At 40.2% G+C, this 20,410-nt stretch overlaps 1 protein-coding gene and 1 long non-coding RNA gene across 2 annotated transcripts in view; one reads left to right on the top strand and one right to left on the bottom strand.

Moving 5' to 3' along the window:
- Positions 1-20,410, top strand: part of LOC148900824 (uncharacterized) — a 239,313-nt gene that overhangs the window by 46,892 nt on the left and 172,011 nt on the right. The gene's annotated exons all lie outside the window — the stretch shown is intronic.
- The window catches only part of mdga1 (MAM domain containing glycosylphosphatidylinositol anchor 1), a 170,128-nt gene that overhangs the window by 87,825 nt on the left and 61,893 nt on the right, over positions 1-20,410 (bottom strand). The window contains exon 4 of the mRNA XM_088992820.1: positions 3,615-3,789. Within this exon, the coding sequence (XP_088848946.1) occupies positions 3,615-3,789 (175 nt within the window). The remainder of the gene's footprint in view (positions 1-3,614; positions 3,790-20,410) is intronic.

Below are 20,410 nucleotides of genomic sequence, written 5' to 3'. Positions count from 1 at the left end.
GCAATTATATATTTATTTTATCAGTAGTACCTTTATGGAACTAAGCAACTGCTTAGCAATCCTAATAATAATGCATAAATACATGTATAATAATGACGCTATTTTCTCCATGAGTGTGAATCATCGTGACGAATCAGTGATGCAGAATAAAGGGATCAAAAACAGTCAAATAAAAAGAAAGTTATCAAGAAATGTGATCATCTCTGATCCAGATATTTATTTTAACATCCCAAAAAGGGGAGCTCTAGTCCTGTTTGAATAAATGATTCAAAAAAGGAAATACGATTGTGCAATTGGAAAGCAAATTTTACTTGAAGGGGGGGCATATGATGATTTTTAAAATTTAAGTAAACAATTGGTTACATTTATTTTAAAATATATATAAATATAATATTATATAATATTTTAGATAATCATATCCGCTGAATCACAGTGACCGTATGAAATAAGCAAGTTGCCATTGTGATTTTTTTTTGCCAATGACAATCTAATATTCTCCTCTCTCACAATTGTGGCCAACTGCACAAATCAATAAATTGATGTCAACTGTTGTGTTGTCAACGTCCATGTGCAATTCAATCAAAAATTAATTCCCTCATTCCCAAAGACAAATACTTACTCAAACATTGTATCCAATATGTCATCAGTTCAGTGAGCCGCCGACGCATTCGGCGTGATGTAGATGATATTCAATTAAAACGCTTTACATGACTAAACAGTATGTCTGGAATGACAGCACTAAATCGAACCTGGCTTAGGGGGGCATTTGCGACACATCAATGCTTCGTCATCGCTGTCATAACTCAGTCATGCGACATAATCGGAATCCATTTTGTCATCATCGTTAATGACTTCATTCAAAAGCATTGACCCGTGGAGGCCACCACTTACCTGGTGGTGTCTTGAGAGGAAAGACCACTCCCCCTTTTTTCCTCCCCCCATCGTGACTAATGTGTGTTTTCAATTTCAATGTGTACCTCTGGTTGGGTCTCTGAACCAAGTCCATCACATCAGTAGAGGCTATTTGTAGTTAACCCTCGCCTGCACACTGCCCCACTGTCTCAGTCGTTAGGGTTCCGGGTCATCGGTCATCTGGTTAGGAAGTGTGAGCCACTTTGATGGGGAGCTAATGAAAACTACTGAGGGTGTTTGCAGATGGGGTTGATGGGTGGGAGAAGTACACTTGGTAGGAAGTCTATGGTGTGTGTATTCTATCATTTGAAGATGAAGGGTGCTTGATCTTGAATGGCTTTTTAGGGATAGAGCTTTTTGGGGATTGGGGGCCCAAAAAAATGTACAGTAGTTGAGCACAGTTTGAAATGAAAAAATATGAGAAGTGGCGGGACAAAATAAAAATCACCTGATCCATATATGTTTTTTTAAAGGTTGAAATAAAATTGAATGAATTCAACAAAAAATATTCTCAGTGTACTGCAATAACCCACCTCTCGAGCAATTTTTTTATTGAAAAGTGAATATTACTGTTCTTTTTTTCTGAAACAACCTTATTTCCATTCATAATTGACTACAATTGTGTGAGTTTCTGAGCAGCTTCTGATTTTTATGAACACAAAATGGTGGTAAAATAAAAAGAACAAACACTATGTTATCTATTTTATGGTTTGTAGATGGTTTGTAGATGGTCCATTTGTCTTCCACCTAGTTGTGTTTTCCATTCATTTCTCATCATTGTGTTATAAGAGCATATTTAGGGTATTTTTTTGAGGGGGGGCTGCCTTCTCCCACCCACTTGCGTGAGTCTCTATCTATAGCCTTAACATGTCAGCCCCTGTTAATTTTTAAATCGTTTTAACTCTAGGTACTGGTTCTGACCCCTACGTTTGAGGGATGAGTAATTGAACAAGTGTTGGCCGTCAGATCGGGTTATCCTCACAGAAATCCTGTCACTATTGAGCTGACAATATAACCCGTATACTCGCAAGACACGCCAGCAATTACCAGCTCCCCAGTTGAGCGGTGCCACGTGACTACCTGGAGACAGGCAGATAGGGGTTGAAGGAAAGAGGGGCTTCATGAAGGTAGCGTAGCGGATCAATGATCAATCTGCGTGTGCGTGTTGGCTGGGTGAGACTGAGATGGTTAAATTGTTTGGTTTAAGATATTTGATGGGTAGGGTCTGTGAAAGGCCATTGACGATTGTGCACACATTAGGACTGAAGACAAGATGAATTTGGTAAATGTACTTCACAGAATTGATGTTTGTTGGAAAATCAGGCTTTTAAAATGGCCATTTACAGGATTGAATCAATGAGGGAAGAAATTGGTTGAAGTAATAAATGCCTGCGTGAATGAAGTAGGATTTTTAGGCCTGTTGGAAAATAAGCATATGACTGGAGCTCCAAGTGTGTGGGGCTGCTCGGTGTTGCCTAAGAGGCGGTGTATGGAAAATGGTCACATCTTAACCCGATGACCACGACCTGGCTCCTGGCTCACGGGGACAGTGGGGCAGTGACACAAGCAGCAGCACGGGGCCCCTATAACACGACAATGCTTCTCAGTCGTCCAATCTAGACACAAGATCCTAAAGTCAATTTGGGACTTTATCTTGAATGTTTTTAAATTTGCTATTTACAAGGGACAGAGTTCGGAGTTTAGAAATGACACAATCGCTCAGACCTACAACCACAAATTATTTTTTTCACTCATTCATTCTTGGATTGTTGATGCTAATGCGACCTCAACTTAAACATTTATGATCAGATCTGAGTCCAGAAGATATGCCGAGGACAGAATCCAACCAGACTTGCAAATACAGCGTGGACTTGTCTATTAAAGTCTTTTTTTAAAGAAAAAAAAGCCCCAACCTACCAGAGCTCAATCACAGTATTTGGTAGTTATTTCGCTTAGCGTGTCTTTTTTTTTTCTAGCACTACGTGTACACTCATGGTATGGTGAGTATCACTCTGGGAAATTACTATAGTCTGACATATTATTGTCTGGAACAAAAGGATACATTCAAACAATAAAAGTGTAACCTGGATGAGAGTTCAAATGACTTCGAAATAGATCTTCAAAAGAACAACTTTCTTTCATATGAGCTGACTACAGCAGGAAGTTTCAAGTCCAATAATGGCTTGTAACCTTTGTATGGTAAGAGTGGCCGGAGAAGCATTGGATTAGGGAGCCCGTACTGCTCGGACTAACTATTGTAAAGCTTTCGTGAAGGCCAACTGACTTCACTTTTCATCCAGGAGCATCTGACACTTTTGTACTTTGACAATTAAATCCAATTGGAGGACGGCATTGGAGGACAGCACATTATCTCTGCACTTTACCGGCAGGTATACGATTTTTTTTAATATGTTGCATCCTCTAATCTTCACTCCCAGATACAGAAATCCTGCTTGCGCTATGAATCTGTCTCCCGTTCAATCCACCAGCTGTTCTTTTCATCCCCTCCACCGCAAGTCATCAGATACTCCTGGAAGCCATTCCCATCTGAAATCTCATCATCCCCGTAGTCTGTCTTTTATCTCTCTCTTCCTTCAATCACCCTCCATCATCTCATCCCCGGTGTTTCCTCGGCCGTGGGAATGGCTCAAGTGAGAGTCAGATCCATGCGGAAGGAGAGTTGCTCCTCCCTGTCTACTTACACTGCACATCTACACGGATGGACTTGATGGCAGCCACCCCCACCCCGTTGTCGGCTTTGCAGTAGTAGCGACCCCCTTGCACCCTCTGGATGCCTTCGATGCGAAGAGTCTCGTTGTAGATGGACGTCTCCTGGAATTTATCCGAGGCACTGCCGGCCGTCTTGGTCCATCGTACCTGAAGACAAGAAGTTGTTTAGGTATTGTGAGTCCAACCTATCATGACAGAGACAAACTTCCAGTGACTTCAAAAGTATTGGTTTTCCATGCAAATGACCAAATAAAATATTCAATAGAAACCTTTTATGACCTGGTTCTGGAAGGATTACTACTTGTGGCGATGAAATCAGCCTATGCCATCGAGAGGATACACCATCCGTGACAGTATACACTGCAGCAATTTTCCCATCTGTGACGCTTAACACGAACAATTCATTGTGCTTGCGACAAACTTTAACAGGGCTTTCACGCTTGACTCACACCATCAACAGACACCAAGCCTTTTCTCCCCTAATCCGCTACACAAACATACAAGCCGGCCTGTAAATTTAGCGCGTTTGACTTTTATTCTTACTGTGTGTTTGCATATGAGTGTACATCCCATTAATCCCCATTAACCTCTTCATCGGTTATCAACCTCTATGAGGCTATCAGACACGTTCTGTTTTGAAGAGGTCAAAGAGGGTAATGGGCAGAAGTCACTGCATGAACATGTGTGTGTGCGTGTGCGTGTGCGTGTGTGTGTGTGTGTGTGTGTGTGTGTGTGTGTGTGTGTGTGTGTGTGTGTGTTTAAAAAAATGCTGCTATGGATTAGTGGATTATCAGGGCCCATGCAAACGCTTTGTGTCTGTTTATTCAGCTCTGTTTGTACGAGGGATTTACATCAGACACTCTGCCATTGATCAAACCGGTCAAGGTGAGCAATGACCGAAACTCTGCCTCACCATGCTTTAACAACTACACTGATTCACTCTGTCCATGCATTTCTGTGTAGCTTTGTAAAAGGCAATGTGAAAATTATGAAGGTGTCTTTTACATTTAAGAAATGTAAAAGATATTTTACATTGGCAAATTGAATGACCGGGGAAAAAAACCCTAGCAGTGATTAAATACACTTGATTAAAATTAATTTAAAAAAATGAATAAATTTAAACAATACAATACCATACAATACATCCTAATTCATATAGCGCATTCACAACAGCTGCAGCTGTAACAAAGCGCTGCACATAATGGTCAACACAAAGCAAATTAATAAACACAACAGGAACATAAAAACATGGACAGTTGTGCAAATGTAACAATTTTCCCCATGATGTTTGAGTACAAGACAAAAACTTTATTACACGAGGCAGTTCCAGATGAAAAAGGAGAGGATGAAAGCCTCGTTTTCACCAGTGAATCTGTATATTTTCTGTTGCTAACGATGGTGGAAGTTGGTAGTCAAAATAACTACTGTACACAGACGTCACAAGGCAGAGATGGCTGTATTTATGGCACTCGATCCCTACATTCCGGATGAAACTCTACTTGAGAGGTTTATTTTCACTCCATTATATCCTATATCCACATTGACCACTGGAGCACCGCGGTACGCTGATATATAGATAATTATATCGATTTTTTTGTTCCATAGACAGTTAGCATTTTCTTTCTTTTTTCATAATGAATGGATTTTAAAAGTTTTGGAATTCACATTGGAAAAGGCTTATGACTCCTGTATATGCCTTTATATCAGGGGGTATACTTGCCTGTATTGCAGGACAGCGAGTCAGTCAATGCCAAAGTTGTGTATCTTTTTTTTTCCTTTTAAAGCACATACATTTTATCTGAGAGGCAATAAGTGAGTCCAACATGTCGTGGAGGTCTTTGTAAGCCAAAGGTCCTGCGCGTCTGTCTGTGTAGAGGAACTTCTTTTTGTGTATGTGTCTGTGTGTGCGTGCGTGTGTGTGTGAGTGTGTGAGACAGAGAAAGAGAAAAAGCATGAATAAATATGAGCGTGAGATTGTAGTCAGCCTATATGAAACATGGCTGTCAGCTGTGTGACGGGCAGAGAAAAAGGTAGCGCGACTTCCTCCACCGGGTAGGTGGATGAAGTGAAAATACAGTAGAGTGGTGAAGTGATAATATGAATAAAAGAGATCTTGAATGTGATGCAGATGACAGGCAGCCGAGAGAGGAGGTTTTGTCAGCCTGTGACACCAAGAGCTGAATGCTATCACCTGCACGTGCATTGATTCCTCAGACACCAGCCGCAATGCCTCGTCTTGATTTCTTCAACAAATGAGTGTGTGTGTGTGTGTGTGTGTGTGTGTGTGTGTGTGTGTGTGTGTGTGTGTGTGTGTGTGTGTGTGTGTGTGTGTGTGTGTGTGTGTGTGTGTGTGCGTGTGTGTGTGTGCGCACTGAAGTCTCATGTGGATAGATCTCTGTGGATATCTTTCAATTCATTTTTTTCAGCTTCATCGCTTTAATACCTGGCACTTCCTTTTCTTCTTTTGCCTTCTTTTATAGCAAAGTCTAACTCTCAGTTTCTTATCGCATCTTATTTTGGAAGTCACTTTATTTAAACACAGAGCTGCACATATTAAATAGATAGGTCGACGGCAGAGAGAGTGAGAACCGTTTCAAAACTCGTTTCAACTTTATTGACAGTTCAAAGGCAGAGTGTAGACTGAAAGGTTAAAATATCCCATCAATGAAGCTCCACACATAACCCGCACAAGCCATCTCTTCAATTTGAACAGAAAAGACAAGCAAGGGAACCAGCTATCAATGAAGTTTCTTGTGTGTCTGCCCGCCTCTGTTGCAAGATCACAACTTCCAAGATGTACAACCCAGAGCTCCTTGAGACATTTTATGCAAAAAGCCATCTACCCAGCGAAACAGAACACAATTAATGAGGAACCAAGTAAAATTATCGCTGAGAAAGCACGGCAACTTCACTTGGATACCGTCAAGAGGCAACCTGGAAGTTTGTCATCCATTGATGATTTCAAGACTAGCCACGGATTTTTCGAGAACTTTAAGTGTCGTACAGGGATTCATAGTGTCATTTGTCATGGTGAGGCAACCAGTTCTGACGATGATGCTGCCAAAGCTTACAAGGAATCATTCCTCAAGATGGTGGAAGAAGAAGGCTATGTTCCTCATCAAGTGTTTAATGCTGATGAAACCGGCCACTCCATTCCATCAAGCCATCAACGACCACCACAAAGGTAAATAAAACAACTATATTATATAGTCTCAATACCAAATGTTCTTATTAGGCTTGTGGATGAACACACTTGATTCAAATGAGCAGGCTCAATGTCAAGCTTGATCAGAGCTTGCTAATTATCTTATCATCTGAATTAAGTGTGTTGCAACAGGGAGACTTCTTCTACTCTTCAATAATGCTTTTGGAGTAAGTTTGGAAGCCATAGAGTCCAAAGAAAATCCACCAATCCTTAAAACTTTGAGCAAAACATACTACCCACACTTTACGTGAAATGTTCTAACGCTAAATGACCTCAAAATGCTCTACTCGAAAAACGATGGCGCTTAGAGCTTTCCGATATGTTGGCCCCATTAACGAATTGAATAAAATAAAACTTTCTTGTCAGACTTCACATATCCACCCAGTTTGTGACATTGTGGTGAGAAATACAAGCAGACATTCATAAAAGAGACATACTTATTTCCACAACAGATAGTTATTCACATTTGAAAGAGTGCCTCTATGTAATGATGTGGGAAATAGTGATTATTTACAAAAGCAGCAACACTAGCAGTTGTATCAGTTTGTCAGATTAACTACAATTTATTACTGCTTGATGTATTCATTTTAAAATGAAAGAAGTCCAATATCACAGTGGCTATGCGCTCCTCAGTTTGTCTGTGTGTGGCCCTTGGAGGAAAAGGTTTGGACACCCCCAGTCTATCCATAAGAATCACTTCTCGTGTTTTCTTTTATTTGTCTGTATTACCCTCAGAAACGTACCTTTCATCATCCTTCTGTGTCTCTCGCACTCTTTCATTCCCACTGCGATTCTGTCCCAACATGTAAAAATATCTGTCTGGCCACACACACACAACACACACACACACACACACACACACATCTTGTAGCCTGCTGATCTGTCAGAGAGCTGCTCACTTCTCTCATCAGAGTGACACATCACAACAGGATCCAGCAGATTTTACCCAACTGCTGTCAGACTTCTTTGGCCCGCTGTCCAAAGTGTAAGCTGTCAACACGACTAAACAACACATGAGAGGGTTGAGCAGTGAACTGCATTGACTGTCGCGCAGAAAAGGGAGGCAAATATGAGTTTGACATCACTCGCTAGCTGTCTCGATGACTTGGAATTTTCTCACAACAAAAATAAACAAAAAAAACAAAAAATAATGTCTTACACCAGCGCAGTTTTTAAGCCCAGAGGTTTAGATTTTTTTAATTCCATTTGTCTTGAAATTAAAGTTTGGAAACCACTGCAATGCCCCCTATAACAGCTGCATTACGTTGGAGTTGACATCAGCACCCATTTTGAGTCAAAACTAAAAATGTAGTAAATCTTGACTTGCCCCATCGGCTATTAGTGAAAGAAATGACTCCTACATTCTAATGTTATCATTCCGTCTCAAATAACAAACAGTAGCTGACTTGAAAATGTGACTCCACAACTGGGCCTGTTATTAACTCCTTCACTGCCAGACATACAAAAATGTGTCCACTCCAGTGCCAGGGTGTTTGTTAATATCATTTGAAATCCAGGACACACGGAATATTAAGTTTTAGGACTATGTAATTCAATACAGCGGTAGAAACCTTAGACTCTCTTCTTTCATCAGAAAAAAACAGTTAATTCCTAAATTACATGGATCTGGTGTATATCAGCTTGAAATGAGGACGGCTGTCCAAAATACAATGCCATACATATGCATTTTGGTTTATATAGTGCTTGAACAACAGCTGAAGCTGGAACAAAGCGCTAACATGGAAAAAATGGAAATGCTTCCCCCTTGTGGAAAAGAAAAAAAAACATTGCCAGAGGCCATTGCCAGAGGCCATGTCCAGCGCTTTATCAACACCCAAGCATGAAAAAAACAAAACCCGAACAAATTCGGGAATGGCGCTCTACGTTATATTTTCAATTCCTGAATAAATTCATCAATGGCAGTGAATGAGTTAATAAACCTGAAATATACAACAGCTCTCATATACCTCAACGATCTGACTTGAGTTTAAAATACAACTTATAGTTCAAAACAACAAATATTGCAGTTGAACATCAAATGTCAGAAATGACAAGTACATGTAAAATTTAAACATATGACATTACTTGAATGGCCTTTCGTCACCGAGGCTGCATGTTTCCATGACGCATATCACGGCATTGAAGGATGTATCGAGAAAGTCACCGGGGTGCATAGGGTCCAAAATCCATGATCATCATTTAATCCATTTAGATACTGCATTTATACAACCGACAAGGTAATTAAAGGTCAATAACCTCCCATCTTTGCGAATAATTACCAAGCAGAGCAAATAACGGGAACAGGATCGAGCCGACTACTGGCCTTCCCTATCTTAATGAACATCCAAATTCTAAGTTGATCTGCTAATTTGTAATTGTCCGTGTACTCGACTGCTCTGTGGACATTCCATTTTTAAATTCAGCGTTATGCAACCTTTAGAATTAAGCATCAATCATATCTACTGGGAACTGAATCCATTCCTTGTCTGACATCTTTCAAAGAACTAGCCGTCAGGATCGCCGCGGTTTGCTTAAAAAGTTTGTCATCCTTTATACTGATCCTGACGAACCCATTATAAGCTTTGCTATGCCCGTTGTCAACTTCTTCCAGTTATGCAATTGTTGATGTAACGCCCGCGGAGTCAACGATACAGTGCTTTATCCATCCAGATGGCTCACTTGCCGTGAATAGGCTTAAGATGGTAATCCTGTTATCAGGGAATGCTACTTGGCGTCGGCGCACCACCACACACAGACACAGAACCACACACACTAACACAAACACCCACAGAAATGTGCAAATTGTGTGAAAGCACATAGGCTGCATGATCTACTCCGAATGAAGTATGAACATTAAATAATAAAAAATTTGTAAGAAGACAGACTGTAACCAATTGTATTGAGACAGTGAATTGCAGATTCAATGGATGCTCAGTGGAGTGGTTGGTGAGGATGATTGACAGATGAGGGCTCTAGTTTCAGCTTCATTTCTGTGTGGCAGAATAACTGTGACGAAGCAGTTTGCACTCATTGGTAATTTTGCAAATGAATGCAGGACTAAAAGAGGCAGGGATGAACTGTTTCTGTCATGGTCATCGCAAACTTCATGCAAAAATGATGTGAACAGCTTTTCCACACTAAAAAGTAAATAACTATTGACACTTGTCATTTGGTTATTTTTGAGTAACATATTTTTTTAGGAAAATATAGGAAAAGTGCACTGTTTTAGGGTATTTTAGTCATGTGCCATCAATACCGGATTGGATTGGAAATACCTTTATTAGTCTCGCAGTGAATTTATATTTCACAGCAGCAAAGTTATGAAAGGAAGAGGAAAGGAAATCAAGAAGTCAAAAAGCAAAATACAGGAGTTGCTGGAAAGACAGCCACTCTCGCGGCGCCATCTTGAAGTCAAGAGAACAAAAAAAAAAACCTAAATAACAAAAAATACAACAACACAAAGAAAGAGAGTCATTCATTCTTAAGCACTTTCTGTGTTCAGTTCTAGATGAAAGAAGAGAGGATCAAAGCGTCCTTTTCACCTGTGGATCGAGGACATCATGGTGGAATGTGTAGGTATACATATGTACATGTACATATGTGTATGCGTATACATGTAAACTACTCTTTTTTTTAGTGAATGAGTCGAAATTTGTACTTTTCTTGATTTAACAAAACAAAAAAAACAATCAAGTTAATATGATCACATACATCAGCTGCTATTTTTTTCAAAAGGATGCCAATCTGTCCACAATCAACTTGAACCTTGAACCAAGGTGGCTTTGTGGGATGACAAATGTCCATTGCCTCAAATCCATCTTGAAGGAAAGTAATACAACTTTGCCAAGCAGAGCGAAGGCGGGGCCGGGCTGCACTCAATAAACCTGACTCACCGATATTGAACACGCCTTCCCTCTCTTTAACCTTGTCATACAATACGAATGCCTCCATTGGTCATTCTGCCAGAGTAATATGATTCGCAAGCTGTGATAACTTTACAGGAAGCAAAGAAATCATTAGCTTTTAAGGATGATGTCATTTTAGTGCGTTCACAACTTTTGGAGGAAAATTACATGTTTTATTTATTGCTTTATTTTTACCTTATTCACTGCCATTCACGAATCTATTCAGGTATTGAAAATATGACGGCATTCTCGAATTTGTTTGGGTTTTTTTTTTTTTTTTCTTGTTCTGGTACTGATAAAGCGCTGGCCATGGCCTCTGGCAATGTTATTTCCTTTCACAAGGGGAAGCATTTCCCTTTTTTCCATTGTAGCACTTAGTTCCGGTTTCAGCTGTTGTTAAAGCGCTATATAAACCAATGTGTATGTATTGCGTTGTATTTTGTACAGCCACCTTCATTTCAAGCCCATATAACTACAGACCCATATAATTTAGTAATTTACTCATTTTTTTGTGATGAAAGATGAGAGTCTAAGGTTTCTAACACTGTATTGAATTTTTATGTAGTCCTAAAACTCAATATTATGTGGCTCCTGGAATTCGAGTGACAATGACAAAAACCCTGGCACTGTGGTTATAAAGGACAACCGACACCTCCCGACAAGTTGTGTGCATAATTTGTAAAATCATTTGAAATGACTTCTACTGAGAGTATTTTACAAAGATTCCACCGCATATAGCTATATTTTATGTTTTTAAGACTCATGCTGAATATTCAGGAAGTCTTGTTTTCCAGTTGGTGACGATTCCAGACGTGACGTCACGTCTGGAACGCCCCGGACCAAGAAAGTGACACACAATGCATTTTGGGTACTTTGTCTGAAAACATCGTGTTGATGGCGAAATTAGAAGGAAAACACATAAATAATGCGGTGGTGAATCGTTGTGTTGTACCAAGACTACTATTTGATACTAGTTGACACAAATTCCCAGTAGACAAATCAACCCATTTCCAACGGAGATTGGTCGCCTTCTTGCACATTTTCTGACGCTACATTGGAGTCCTGACAGCTCGAATCGATCCGAAAGGACTTTTTTAATCGATTACAAACATTTATGCTTTCCTCTTCAGAACTATTTGAATCATATTCATAACTGGATGAGTAACAAGAAAGCATCTTCTCCGAATCTGAAGCCATTGTTTTGATTCTTGAGAAAGGCAAGACGTCCTGGCGTGACGGCATGAACAAGGTGGCGGGACCTTCTGAAAGTCACCATTTCCGGGGTCATTTTGAAGTAGTTTTGGGACACTTTAACACATTTTTATTGGTGTTTTGCATTTGACTGAAAATATCAGCCAACATGTTTTGGGTGTTTTAGATGCTATAAAACATTTTTCCGATGTCAGTTAGGAAACAAAAAAATGGTGTCGGTTGTCCTTTAAGTCTCAGCTTTAATTGACTGTGAGCTGCCACCAACTTCCACAATCCACCACGTTGCATGTAAAGAGGATGTTGTGATGAAAAATTATGCACCTAAGGACAGGCAACCTTTTACATGTATACCAATGGACAATTTTGATTCTTTGTCACAACGTGGTGAGGGTTGTTTGTGTTTTTCTTATTACTTCCTTTCCACCTCCTTCTCTCCTCCATCGCTTCTTGTTTCAGGTCACCTAGACTTCCACCTTTCTCTTTGATTATTCCACCTGTTGTCTATTTGTGTTTAAATGCTCCTTGTCTCCTTTTGTCCTGTTCAGGTGTGTTCTGTCCTTGTGTGCGTCTCTCGCCACAGATCTGACCAGTTTTTGCCCTTGTTTCCGCAACCTTATCATTTTGAGCTGTCAGTCGCTGATCCTTAAAAAAAATATATATATATATATATATATATATATATATATATATATATATATATATATATATATATATATATATATATATATATATATATATATATATATATATATATATATAGGCACAGTGACACCTCAGCTTACGAACTTAATTGGTTCCCAGAAACTGTGTGTAAGGCGAAAAGTTCATCTTCCAAACATTTATTTCCTATAAGAAACCATTCAGATTAGAATAATCCGTTCCCAGGTCCCCATAAAACATAATTTCCTAATAATAAGCCTTAAAACTACACAAAATATACCTTATTTTATGTATAATAAATGTGCTACTCTATTGTAATTAAACAAATAAACTACTGTATACTAAAGTCGTTTTATTTACCTTTGTGATGGTCGTTGATGTAATTGCCTCTTGATATCCGAGGAGTGAAGTTGCCGTGCTTCCTCTGCGATAATACCCTCACTCACACTGTCCCCATCTAGCTGCTTTTCGTTAATCCAAATCAACAGCTGTTTTTCAATCTCTCCTGTTGCCTGAGACCGTTGCTTAGACTGTCATGATCTGGTTGGCGACCAACGGGGGGCGCTGTCGGCCCCGCCTGCACCTGCACAGGTGCTGGTCGTCCCGATCAGATTGGCGACCAGCGGGTAGCGACGTCAGCCCTGCCGGCAGCCTCGCAGGTGCTGGTCGTTATAATCAATGACATTTAAAAGGATACCTGGCACGATCATCCGGAGCCGATTCATTGTTTGTTTGCTGCTTGTTTGCTGCATGCATCGTGTACGTGTTTGTTTAACTTGGTTTTCTTTTGCTACTTTGTATTTTTTCCATTCAGATCATTTTGATGTTTTACATTTTGTTACTGCTGACCTTTATTTTAATACAATTTGTCAAACAACCTCCTGCTCCCTCCTGCCTGCTTTTTGGGATCCGAACCCGCCATCACCACCTCGCAAATCGTGACATAGACAACACACACACCCTTAATAGCTTCCTTGTTCTTAAGGATGGTAGCAATGCTCGACTTAGCGCACTGGTACTGGGACGCTAAGTCACAAGAACACACACCTCGTTCATGTTTTTAGATGATCTCCTGCTTGACCATAATTTTCTTTTGTGACCTCTTCCGCTTAACACTAGCCTGTGGTGGGGGTGACGAAAACTAGTCCGCAAGCCACGGTGTCGCTGTTCGACCGTGTGGCTTGGTGTTCTGCCGCCGAAAACTAGTCCGCCAGCCAAGACTATGTGCTCGCGAATTTAATGTTAGTGAGGCAAAACGTTCATAAGCTAAAGCGATCGTAAGCTGAGGTATCACTGTATATCTTTTTACACTGTGTCCCAAGTCCAAGCAGAGTTTTTGACATTTCAGAACATTTTCGACTGTGTGGCATATTTGTATCAAAACGCCTTACGGAATATGCATTTGGAGTCCTGTTGATCTTCAGATCCACATCTGCATGTGAGTAGTTATTCTCCACCATGAAAAATGTTGAATAAAAAAACCCTCATAACTCACGGACGGCAGGTTACAGATGAAGGTACCCTAATTTGCAGGCGCTATGCGCAGGAGCTCAGGGGCAGAAGACCTATTAACCACGTCAAATAAATATTCATGCAGTTATTTTGCTAATATTTTTTTTCATTGTTTACTGAAATAGTCCTTCCACTGATTGCATTTTTAAATTCAGGTCAAGGCTATGTTACATGCCTCAAAAGCCAAAAGGATGACAGCTCACGGCATTTTGTTTTCTGGAAGTTCAGCTCGGGAAGTTCAGTACACTTAGTAAATAAAATTAAATAAAATAGACGGCTGAGGAATTGAAAACTGAAATAAGAGTTCAAAATGTGTTTCTTTCATTAATAGAATTTTGTGAAACATTGTTTCAGATGTAAAAAAGGGTTTGCGGCTACCATATTCCTATTTTCCGTGGAAGCCTGGTTGAAATGGTTCTTTGAGAATGAAAGTTTGCTGACCATGAGGGCTCTTTGAATGGCATATATTTATTTGAACCTCAGAGAGATAAGCCTCTGCAAGTTGTGTTACCACAGTAGCAGATACTCAGACATAGACAGACACACAGTTGAGGAGTCCAGTACAGAAACTCATAAATACTGAAACCATAAATATTCAGCGTTTGTGGTGATTTCTTTTTCCACTTTTACTGCTTCAATATCAAATTCATTTTATTTGTATTTCTCTGTCAGGCAGTCAAGGATGGAGGTGCCAAGGCTGTGCAGCTCACACTTTTAACACCTTCACCAACACATTTTAAGAAGTTGGACTTGCTATCTGTCAATTGGAATTGAAGAGTGACATAAAATACATATACTGCATATAAGAAGATGGCGGTGCAAATAGTGTATTTTATAATCCCCTGAATGAGGTGTTGCCTAAGTGATGTAGGGACAAGAATCCGCAAAAAAACGAAAACAAAAAGTCAACTGTCTAAGCAAGAGGTTGTGCTAAAATCTAGTGAGGTCAGTAAAGTGGATCGGATGATTGAAAAAAAATGTAACACTGAATGGTAACGAGGTGCTGGTATCATACTGTCACGTTTTGCGAGGTGGTGATGGCGGGTGCGGATCCCAAAAAGCAGGCAGGAGGGAGCAGGAGGTTGTTTGACAAATTGTATTAAAATAAAGGTAGGAACAAAATGTAGAACATTAAAATCATCTGATACAAAGTATCAAAAGAAGACTAAAAGTAAAAGTCCGCCAAGGTTAAACAAACACATACACAACGCATGCAGCAAACAAGCAGCAAACAATGAACCGACAACGGATGGTCGTGCCGGGTGTCCTTTTAAGTGTCAGTGATTATAACGACCAGCACCTGCGAGGCTGCCGGCAGGGCTGACGTCTCTACCCGCTGGTCGCCAATCTGATCGGGACGACCAGCACCTGTGCAGGTCCAGGTGGGGCCGACAGCGCCCCCCGTTGGTCGCAAACCAGATCATGACACATACTTCTACTAATTGATGAGAAGGTTTCTTCAGCCGTCATCTATACTTTTTGACTTCTACTAATGATTAGTGAGCCTCATGATCTCAAATAATTATTTATAACTACTAGGAACATAAAAAAAACAAGAATAAAATGCTCCTTCTCCAAGAAATTATTGTCTGAGCCCACATCAACTCTTACACTGGCTATCAAGCCAATGTAAAGTTCATAAAAAAGTAAAGTTCTTCATTTTACTTCCGGGTTGTATTATTATTATTTATTCTTATAAAAGAGGACAAGAGAGAGCGTGTAATTGTCCGAAAAATTTACTCATTCACTGCCAGACGATATGCAAATGTGTCCACTTGCTGTGGCAGGGTTTTTGTCATTGTCAGAATCAGAATCAGAATCAGAATCATCTTTATTGCCAAGTATGTAGAACACACAAGGAATTTGTTTCCGGTAGAACACGCTGCACTAGTATCGTCGTCAAAAAAACTGCTAAGTGGCACTATACAGTTCCATTTTGGCTACTGTTGAAGAGTTCAAAGAGTTAATGGCTTGGGGGAAGAAGCTGTTTAAATGTCTGCTGGATTTGGTGCGCATGGATCGGTCACTCGAATTCCAAGACCCACAGAATATTGAGTTTCAGGACTACATAAACATTCAATGCAGCGTAAGAAACATTAAACTCTTCTTTCATCAGAAAAAAAGAGTTAACTCCTAAATTATATGGGTCAGGAGTTATATGCGCTTGAAATGAGGGCGGCTGTCCAAACTACAATGCAATTCATAACATATTGATTTATATAGCGCTTTAACAACAGCTGAAGTGGGAACAAAGCGCTAACGTGGAAAAAAGGGAAATGCTGCCCCCCTTGCGGAAGGGAAGACGTCTGGCCATCGCTTTTTCGGCACCCAAGCAAAAAAAAAAAACAGCACTAATTCAGGAATGGTGCTCTCCGTCCTATTTTCAATTTCTGAATACATTCGTGAACGGCATTGAATGAGTTAACCAGCGATGTCTAGATAATGAAAAGGGTCAATTTAAGCTCAATAATGCTGAACCCATACAAATATATCCCAAGCAATTATGAATAAGCCCTACGTGAACAAAATGTGCAGCAGATGCTCCACCTTGCCCAGCTGCTTATTATTTCTCCTGAAAGCGCATAACCCTGGCGGACCTTTTTTTGTCGTTGACGTCACTGATGTATTTTTACCATTTCCGGAGTCTGAAAAACTCATCTGAGGTCAAACACGCAACGGCAAATAAAATGAACAGATTTTGCAAGCCCACCTTCTCAACTTGGCTTCTTCCAACAGCTTATTAGTCCTTTACACTGTACACCATTCGTCACCTGCACTTTTCTCTTGTTAATCATAGTCTTGCGTGAGCATCGCCAATAAGCAGTTCAGTTTAGTTCAGATCAATGAATCTCGACCAGGCTTGCATTTGCACCACGGTGAGACCTGTGTTAGCTACATAAGGAGCATGATCAGTGCCTTTGCTTAAATTAAATAGGACGAATGCTTTGCAATGCAGTTCTACAGAGATGCTTCTCCACAAAGAAATACTGTCTTTTTCTGTGTATAAGGCGTACCCAAAAGCCTTCATTTTCTTCAAAAGATGACCCTGCCAATTCTAGCGCAAAATGCAGCCTCAGGGTACACATATGTAGTTTTCTTTTATTTTAGATGTGATTATATTATTTATTATTTGAAAATGCAAGATCTACTCTTGCGAACGATATTTTCGGCCAGGCATGTTACATAGGAAATTGTAAACTGCTTTGCACCCCAAATCATGATTTGGTGTAATGCCAAATGGGTGCATGAGTCATGACCATGAGTTGGTCACCATGACGTCCCAGATCTACTGGTGAAAAGGACACTTTGATCCTCTCCTCTTTAATCTAGTACTGCTTCATGTAACAAAGAGAGTACAGCATGTTCTTAAGAATAAAATGACTCTGTGTGTCTTTGTGTTGTCATATTATTTTTTAATTTGTTCTTTTAACTTTAAGATGGCGCTGCGAGAGTGGCTGCTTTTCCAGCAGCTCCTGTATTTTGTTTTCCTACTTCTTTCTTTCCTTTCCTCTTCCTTTCATAACTTTGCTGCTGTGAAATATAAATTCCTCCACTGTTGTGAAATGTAAATTTCTCCACTGCGATACTAATGAAGGTACCGTAATTTTCGGACTATTGAGCGCACCTGATTATAAGCCTCACCCACTATGTCTGTGTAAGCTCTCAGTCGTACAGGAGTGGTCCATCGATGAGAAGGTTTCTTCAGCCGTCATCTGTACAAAAGTGAAGGTTTCGGACGTTTCGCCTCCTATCCAAGAGGCTTTGTCAGCGAACTAAAGTCTGACTGGTCGTATCGGCCCCATTTATATATCCCTAATGTCCAGACCTGGTGGCGCCGGACACAGCTATGATAGGTCCCTACTCTCAGGTTGGGGGGGGCGCGGGACCCCCCCCTGTGGCCCCACTGATTGTTCCTACATTCCTGACTAACGATTGGCCTATTACCCCCACTCCCCCCAGTATCACCTCATCAGCAAAACGACCCTCATCAGCATTGCGAAAGTTGCCTAACCTGTTTTGCCTGAGCAGGCTATTGTATGAACGATCCAAATTGAACCTCACACCACCAGACCGGTTTAATGAAGGATTTTGTTGTTTTATAAGAATCGCCTCTTTTACCCCCCTTTCAAACCATCTATGTTCTTTCGCTAAGATTTTAACCTCATTGTCGTCAAATGAGTGGTTGCTAGCTTTTAGGTGCAAATGTACTGCCGATTGAGGCCCACTAGTATTATCCCTGCGATGTTGATAAAGTCTTTTTTTGAGAATTTGTTGAGTCTCCCCAATGTACTGCTCTTTACAATTTTCATTCTTACAATGTATGGAATAAACTACATTACTTTTTTTTTCATTTGGTCGCCTATCTTTTGGATGCACTAATTTTTGCCTTAACGTGTTTATCGGTTTGAAATAAGTAGGAATTTTATGTTGCCAAAGGACTCTTTGTAATTTTTCAGAAACTCCTGCAATGTACGGTACTGCTACTCCTCTCCTTTTTGTGTCTTGAGAATTATTGGTTTCATTCGCTATTCTTTCTTTCTGACATTTGTTGAATGACCACTGAGGGTACCCACAGTTAGTGAGTGCTCTCCTGATATGTTTTGACTCCTTTTCTCTACCTTCAGTGCTAGTTGGTATTAGTTTAGCCCTATGCTGGAGGGTTCTGATAACTCCTAGTTTATGTTGTAAAGGGCGGTTAGAGTCAAAAAGTAAGTATTGGTCAGTGTGCGTAGCCTTCCTAAAGACTTCTGTTTTTAGCGCTCTGTCCTCTTTTATAATTACTTTACAATCCAAGAAGGCTAGTTGGTTCTCTTGAATGTCCTCACGAGTAAATTTAATGTTGAAGTCTACAGAGTTGAGGTGATCTGTGAAGGATTGAATTTCTTGTTTCTTAATTATGACAAAAGTATCGTCCACATATCTAAACCAGTGTCTAGGTTTTGTCCCTGGGAAGGATGTGAGGGCCTGTTTCTCCATCTCTTCCATGTAAAGATTAGCCACTATGGGTGAGACTGGTGAGCCCATAGCACAACCATGAATTTGTTTATAAAAATTTTCCCGAAATTGAAAATACGTAGTATAAAGGCAGATTTCTAATAATTGGCAGATGTGATCCGGTTTCAGTTTGGTTCTTTCATGCAGAGAAACATCCGCCAGCAGCCTCGTCCTCACCACTGAGACTGCTGCTGGGGTTGGGACAGATGTAAAGAGAGAAGTCACATTGTATGATGCCAAAGTTTCCTCAGGTTCCAATATGAGGTCTTTGATCCTCTCTACAAACCCTGTGGTGTTCTCTACGTGGTATTCTGTGTTACCAACCAACGGAGCTAAAATAGTTTTTAAATATTTGGCTACATTGTATGTAGAGGAGTCAATGCTACAAACAATGGGTCGGAGGGGGAACCCTTCTTTATGTATTTTTGGCAGGCCATAGATACATGGCGTGGCCTCTCCTGGGTATAATCTAAAATACATCTGTTTGTCTATATGTTTTCCTTTCTCTAGCTTTTGGAGACAGTCAATCATTTCTTTCTTGTATCTATTGGAAGGGTCCCTTTTTAGTTGCTCATACGTGTTACAATCACTGATTAACCTATTTATTTTGTCTTCATAATCCAATGTGTTGAGCAGCACTGTGCATCTGCCCTTGTCTGCTGGCAAAATAGTAATATTTTTGTCTTTTTGTAGAGTAGTTAACGCCTTTCTCTCTTCTAATGTTATGTTGGACGGAGGAAGTTTGGCACTACTAAGAAGAGCTGATATTTTAATGCGTAGATCATCTGCCTCTGCATACGAAAGTTTGTTATTTTTAATAGCCGATTCAGTAGCTGTGATATAATCTATTGTAGGTATAGTTTTAGGAGTCACTGAGAAATTTAAACGTTTGGTAAGTACCGCCTTTTCTGTCTCTGAGAGATCTCTGTCTGACAAATTTTTTATCCAATTCTCCCTTGCAAACTGTTCATACCTAATTTTACGCGTGTTTACCAGTAGCTGAGATTGTTTCAGTAAAAGTAATTTTTGAAATTTACCCTTTTGTCTCTCTTTGGTTTTGCTGTGGTGCCTCATATAACCGGATACGCACACTGACCAATACTTACTTTTTGACTCTAACCACCCTTTACAACATAAACTAGGAGTTATCAGAACCCTCCAGCATAGGGCTAAACTAATACCAACTAGCACTGAAGGTAGAGAAAAGGAGTCAAAACATATCAGGAGAGCACTCACTAACTGTGGGTACCCTCAGTGGTCATTCAACAAATGTCAGAAA

This window comes from Hippocampus bargibanti, linkage group LG03 (assembly GCF_051943395.1).
Source record: "Hippocampus bargibanti isolate YZ-2025 linkage group LG03, ASM5194339v1, whole genome shotgun sequence".
Taxonomy (NCBI): Eukaryota; Metazoa; Chordata; class Actinopteri; order Syngnathiformes; family Syngnathidae; genus Hippocampus; species Hippocampus bargibanti.
This window is presented reverse-complemented; position numbering and strand designations above follow the sequence as displayed.